The sequence below is a fragment of the Cyprinodon variegatus genome, unplaced genomic scaffold (genome assembly GCF_000732505.1).
Source record: "Cyprinodon variegatus isolate N-32 unplaced genomic scaffold, C_variegatus-1.0 Scaffold826, whole genome shotgun sequence".
In the NCBI taxonomy this organism is placed as follows: domain Eukaryota; kingdom Metazoa; phylum Chordata; class Actinopteri; order Cyprinodontiformes; family Cyprinodontidae; genus Cyprinodon; species Cyprinodon variegatus.
The window spans coordinates 102,926-109,687 of NW_015151279.1; the positions used below are offsets into that span (position 1 = coordinate 102,926).

The 6,762-nt window shown below is 36.6% G+C and overlaps 1 protein-coding gene across 1 annotated transcript in view; it reads left to right on the plus strand.

Moving 5' to 3' along the window:
* Positions 1 to 6,762, plus strand: part of LOC107098960 (collagen alpha-1(XXVII) chain B-like) — a 110,037-nt gene that overhangs the window by 44,119 nt on the left and 59,156 nt on the right. Inside the window, exon 8 of the mRNA XM_015396869.1 lies at positions 5,827 to 5,871. Coding sequence (XP_015252355.1) covers positions 5,827 to 5,871 — 45 coding nt within the window. The remainder of the gene's footprint in view (positions 1 to 5,826; positions 5,872 to 6,762) is intronic.

Sequence of the window (6,762 nt, forward strand, 5' to 3'; positions counted from 1 at the left end):
ACACTGTGGAGAGCATTACAAGTTCTGGATCAGTGAGCCCTTTATACAACCAGCTTTATATTTTGGCAGAAGGAAATAAAACTATTTTTCATGACATGTGCAGATTCTTCTTTTTTCTTTTTTTTTGTCCTGCCTCAGGTTTGCAGAGTCAAAGCTGTGTTTGCTGATTGATTTATGTAAGAAAACAGGGAGAGGGCTGTGTCTTAGGACTGGGTCTTGTGTCAAAATAAAAACTAAAATGTCTGTAAAATAATGCATTATTTGTCTTAAAGCTGTAGTGTATTTCTCCTGCGCTAAGCAGGGAGAAGGAGCAGCTGTCTCAGCTTGCTGGCGGCAGCAGGGTTGCTTGGTCCTGATTTATAGTGACATACAGTACCCTAAACTTCTCGCACATTGAATTTGAACTTCATTGGATTGTAATGGAGCTTTGTGTGATCAGCCATTATGACACCTATATCTGCCATCTCTGCATCTAGAGAAAGTCAGATTTGGTTGTGTCTTCATCAGCTTAAGTGTTGCCATAGATTTTAAATCCAATCCCTTGTGGACTTTAACTGGTCCATTTAAATCTGTATCATGCTTGGTTTTTAACCACACAAGAGTAGCTCTATTTTTAAGGTTCATGTTGGAAGGTGAAACTCAGAGCAAGTGTATTTGTTTAATGTTTAATTTTTAAATTAACGTGAAGAAATACAAATGAGGAGCAGTGATTGTTATCTTTCACATATAATGTTCTGCATCTCAGCCATAAAGTATTTCCTTTTGTCACGTGGGATATCTCCCACCTGGTTTTTGGAAATCTTTTCACCATATATATTTCTTTCAAATTTGATATTCTTTGCTATGGGAGCATTTTCCAATGTTTGTGTAGAGTTTTGTGTCTGTACCTAGATTTGTGTGTGTGCAGTAGGATTTGACTACTGTATGTGTAAGGAGATTTGTCTGTCTGTAAAAGTGTCTGCAAATGTGTGAAATAACTTGTGTGTAATTGATTTTCAAATTTGTAAAGTTTCCACAAATGTGTACTAAGATCTACAAATGTTTAAATCAGTCTGTAAACACAGAGTCACTTAAGTCTGACGAATTTTTGCTTCAACACCCAGAAACATAGACAAATCATCGTTTACAAGTCAAGCAGTTTCTCGGTTGGCTCTCTTTACACACCTGATTATTGCTACACTTCTGTCGTGTGAGATCTGCAAATGCGTAGAGAGGATTCGTATGTGTAATAGCTTGATTTTCACATTTTCTGCTCCTGAATCAGATCGACTGTGAGATACTGTAGGCGCTGCTAACTCTGCGGAGTTTGAATATCCGGATTCAAACTAACATCCCTGCAGCCATTCACCACATATTTCTGAAGCAGCTTTTGGGATAACAAAGTTATTGTTTGCCGCACATCCCATATTGCTGAGTTTTTTCTATGTTGTAACATTTTCAAACAACTTTTTCAAGAAGAGCCAGCACCATTGTAGCCGCCCTAAATACTGAAGGCACCTGTTATGTAGCTCAGTGACAGCACTAGGGGGTTATTTCGTAATTCAGATATCAAAATATATAGTTTTGACAAATCAAAATTAACTTTTAGATATATTAATTATAATTTTAGATTTGTGAAACTTCAAATGATAAATCAGGCAATGCTATTTGAGATATCTCAAAAGGCATTTTGATTCTCCAAAATGTGATTGATTGATATCTTGAATTTTTATTTTCACTAGTCATAATATCATTTCAGATATCTTAAATATCATTCACTTTTTCTTTGATATCTTAGAAGTAATTACAATGGTCAGAAAACCTGATTCTATGATAAACGAATCCTGTCAAGGCTCAGAACCAAGGACCCAGTTTTCGAGGTAGACAGACTCTGATATTTCAAAAACGGTTATTAAAAAACAAATTTGCAGTGAAAAGCCAGGGCGTCTAAGACAGAAACACAGGTTAGTGACCATATCAATCTGGTGGAGGATGATAATAAATCTGTGAGTCACTAACCTAGTCTTAAAGTTCAGACGAGGTTGTTTCCAGCCGGTTGGCTGCCAACAAGATGTGGTGCATGCTGCCCAGAGTGTCCCAGAAGCTGAAGTCTGTGAGGTTGGAAGACAGGCAGGAGATCAGGACTGAGCAGACAGATTAGAACAGGGAAAGGCTGTTTCAGAGGTCCAAAGGCATGTCAGGATCCGGCAATCAGTAAAACTAAGGTACGCTAGAGATACTCTCACCAAAGGCTCAGGAATAATCCGGCACTGATAATTCTGGTTTGACTGGTTTGAGGGCTGGTTAAATACAGGCTGAAGCAGATGGATCAGATGAACGATAATGAGAAGCTGAGCGGAGCTAGCAGGTGAATGAAATTAATAATTAGTACAGTCATCAGTGTAAAGATCATCACATAGATACTCCTAAGGCAGGGGTCAATACATAATCTAATTTAGGGCATCATTTATTGCTCTTTAAAGTAAGTTTGAAGTTGCAATGTTCAAAATTCCTATAGGTTACAGATGTATGAAAAAGTTGGTATGGTACTGTACGCACTGATGCAACCTACTATTTCCTGTATGTTACGTTGTACTAAAAAGCTCCTGCAATTTTCTATTCCGTTCCTTCCTCGCGTTTGCATAAAAACATACTTTATATCTTAGAAAGAAAAAAAAAAGCCCAAAACCTAAAAAACGTGGTAAAAATTTGCTACATCTCAGAAAGAACAGAAAGTGGTTTCCAGATAATTCATTGTGAGGACTATGTGGAATTAGTTGCAAGCTCTTTTGTAAGATTCAGGCTAAATTCTTTGTTTCGACCTTGTTCTTAAATTTCAATGAATTGCAGCGCCTCTTTTCTTTTGGGGATCAAGGAGAAATGGTCATGCAGCTGCAAAAATGGGCCCACAGCATCTCAGTTCAAGGACTTGTTTTAGGAGGGACACATTATCCTTGTAGAAAGGAAAAGGAAGCCAAGTTTTTTTATGCTCTTACTTGCTCTATGTTTTGGCTATATTTTGTGTTTTATATTGCTGCGATTGTATTTTATTGATGGATTTTTGTTAAACATATTTTTTTCAGTGAGTAACTGAAATTAAAATGACCTCTCTCTTTGTGAGACTTCAACCTTTCAAGATGATTTTCTAAGACAACCATATGGAGAGAATAAAGGTTGGTGGTATGAGTGTTTCTGGGCTTCCTTTTCTCTTATGCACACTATGTATGCCCAACATATGCTGCCCTTTTCTGCGCAGCATTTGGCAGCAATGACAGCAGACTAGAACAGCTTGCAGCTTATAGAAACTCCCCTACATGTGGTGTGCGTGTTGAATGTGATGAATTGGATCAGCTGAGTAAATAGTAATGTAGTTCATCATTTAGATCAGCTGGTGAACTGACATATGGTCTGAACGTGACTTTATGGCTTGCCTGTATAACAGCACTTAAAAAGTTTCCAAAAAAGATTGTTTTCCACCCATAAAGAAAAATGATTTTAAAGTGAAACTCATATACTAGCCTGTCATCTGCAATGCATGTGTGATATATATTTATATTTTGTCACCTGGTCACAGTTTTACACAAGGATTTTGGAAATATCAGTGCATTTCCAAGTTTACTCTAATACATATATATTCAACAGTTAATTAGACCTGGAGAATAAGAAAAACTGAATATGCAAAACTTATGGTGAATGTCACAATGATGATATGACTTGTGATTAAAAAAGAAATACTAAACTGATTATTTTAGCTCTTAAAACAGTGTAGCAATTATATTAATAATAAGAAAGATGGAGGGCAAGGGGGAACATGCTTGCCTTGCAGATAAAATGCTCTGAGTTCTGATCCTGGCCTGGGGTCTTCCTGCTTTGAGTCTGCATGTTGTCTGTGAATACTCCAGCTTCCTCCCACAGTCTGAAAATATGCATGTTAGATTAAATGGCCTTTCTGTTTTTTAAGTGAGTAGAAAGTGTGTGGTATATGGTTTTGAGTACTACACTGCCCTGGCATGTCCTGGTAATCTGTCCAGGTTCTACTCCGCCTTTAGCCCCATTCCCTGCGGACTCTCCATGTATAACTACATAAAAGAATAAAGGCTTAACTGAACCCTTTTAAAACAATTACTGCTGCTCTGACAAAACCCCATCACCAACCATTGCCAGAGAGCATGTATGTATGAACCAAACAAGCGAATACTGCAGTCAAACCTCTGCAATATTTATGCAAATGATATTGGAATAACAATAATTCTTTAAAAATTAATATCTCTTCCTGACCTTCCATCTTTTCTGGCTTGGGAGGCTCCACTTGTACCATTTGCATGTGCATGAATGGCTAAAATCTCTCTACAGAGACTCAGCAATGGCAGGTGCAGAGCCCCCACGAAACATGCTATTTATATGAAATATGCTTTATCTAATTGCTGGTAAGCACTTCAAATAGATTAAATCGAATGAAAAACCGCAATACATATTTTATAGCGTGTCACATTGAATCCCTTTTTACAACAGATGCGCTTTGAGAGTTTTTTCCCTTGCATGTTTAAGTTAAACTGCTCAACCAATGTGCACCAATGATGATCGGGATATTCATCCCATCATCCCTGTTACTAAATTTATTTAAACGTTTCCAACGTTTGCATCTGCCAGCGTTGAGTCAAACACTTATTAAATCTGAGGCCCATACAGAGACGTACTGTATGCTCAGTACATTTGTGCCAGTGTAATCCTTGTTAGTAAACCCTGCTAACAAGAGTCTAAGCTTTGTGTGACATTACTGTTTACACTGATACCACTCTTTCAGCCTTTTGCCGCCTGTTGTTTACTGGATCTGCTGCCGACAGGCTGACACAGCTGGCGGCTAATATCGTCATACTTGAGAAGACAGGCATGCTCATTCCTCACAAGAGATCATTTCACATCTCTATCTTTGCTTCTTTGAGCCTTGATTAGGAGAAGATTAATATATTTTATAACCAGCTGGTAGACTCATTGGAGTTCACAGAGTGTGAAGGTGACCATTAAATATCCTTCTGGGTGTCAGGTGTTACTGCCTAATTGGTTTATCGGCTTTATTAATTTTAAACAGAGTGTAGAGGTGGCAGTTATTGAACAACAGAAGACCACTAGATGAGCTACTATGAATAAGTAGCCTGTAAAACTATTGTGTCTAAATAGTAACAGCTTTATTCATGGCTGTGCAGTCACTACTGCTAAAGTGGTTTATTGCTTTAGCAGCTATTAAATCAGTCTTACCGTAGCAGCCTTGTAAATTAATCTCACCTTTTATTCTTGGGGATCAATTATTTGGTACCAAAGACCAATGTTTATATTTTACATTGGAAACTTGATGTCATTTCATGTTTCACTGATGAACACAAACCTTAATGTAAGATGAATTTGGTTTGCTTTTACTGATACCCTATTGCAGCACGAACATGAGGAAAAATGGTAAGATGAAAGCATGATTCTATACTGCATGACAGTTTTAAAAAGGCTGTCATGTTGTACAATTGTATTTTCTATGCCTTTTAATGTTTTTTTGGGGAACAGAACTAAGGTGATATTAGATACGTCTCTGCAAAATGAAGTTCAAATTATTACATATCAAATCCCAGGTCTCTGGTTTGATGGTTTAGTCAGTGTTTATGTAAAATACTTCTTGAAGAAGTTAGAATGAAAACCCATGTGCGTCTTTTTTTGATTAATTTTAACATGGGGAAAAGGGTTGATCAGAATGTTTTTGTCTTCTCACACATTTTGCCTCAAAAGTACAGATAGTTTTGTAAGAAAATATAGAAATAATTCAGACTTGCAAACACCTGAAGATTTGTTTTCTATCCACAGGGACAAAAAGGCTTTTCTGGTCCTTCTGGTCTCCCAGGAGAACCTGTGAGTATTTTCCTTCCTTAAAATTAAGCTTTCATTAAATTTGTGCTTAAATTAAATCAAAGGATACTTCAGCAAATTATTACTTTAAAGGTGTGTATGCAAAAGGGTAATTGTAGCAGTTTTATTTCTTCATTTTCATGATATTTCATCACAATAATGCATTGTATTTGTTATATTAGATGTTTAAAGGGTTACAAATATAGCTACATGCATATGCAATGTAAAAGCAACCACTAGTGTAGAGGAAAATATGTCAACAGATAAACTTTTAGATGCTATTTGTCCATCAGTAGTTTCCAAAAAAAGTTGTGACATAAATATGACAGTTTTTATGAAACAAAGCTGAGTTATTTATAAAAAACAAAATAAAAAAGATATAAATAACAAAACGATATGCAGGTCTGAAGAAGAGATCAGTTAAAAAAAAAAAAAAAATCCGACATGGTGTGTGCAGATAGTTGCCAGAAGACATTTTTGGCTGAAGAACAAGTAGGTTAAATAGTTTAAACATCAAGGATCATTCCTCCTTCACATCCTCCTCCTCCTCTTCCTCTTACTATTTTCTGAGTCCAAACTGAGTCTAATCTTTCTTTTCAGGAATGTTCTGTATCGTAACCAAAACTTGAACAAATCTCCCTTTTTTTTTTTTTTCAGCTAAAGGATTTATTTAAGTTTAAGTCAGTGTGCCAAAGCTTCTAAAAATCAGAGTTCCTCTTTGAAATAACTCCATGTGCCTTTATTGGCAGTTCCAAATCCTTTTATGTGCTTTATTATCAATAAACTAATTCACTACCCTCAGATGTTGATTGGTGGAGAATAAATGATGTGTATAAGAGTCTAGACGGTGTGAAAGGTTGCTGGGTGTGGAGGTAGACAGTGAGGCAAGAACTT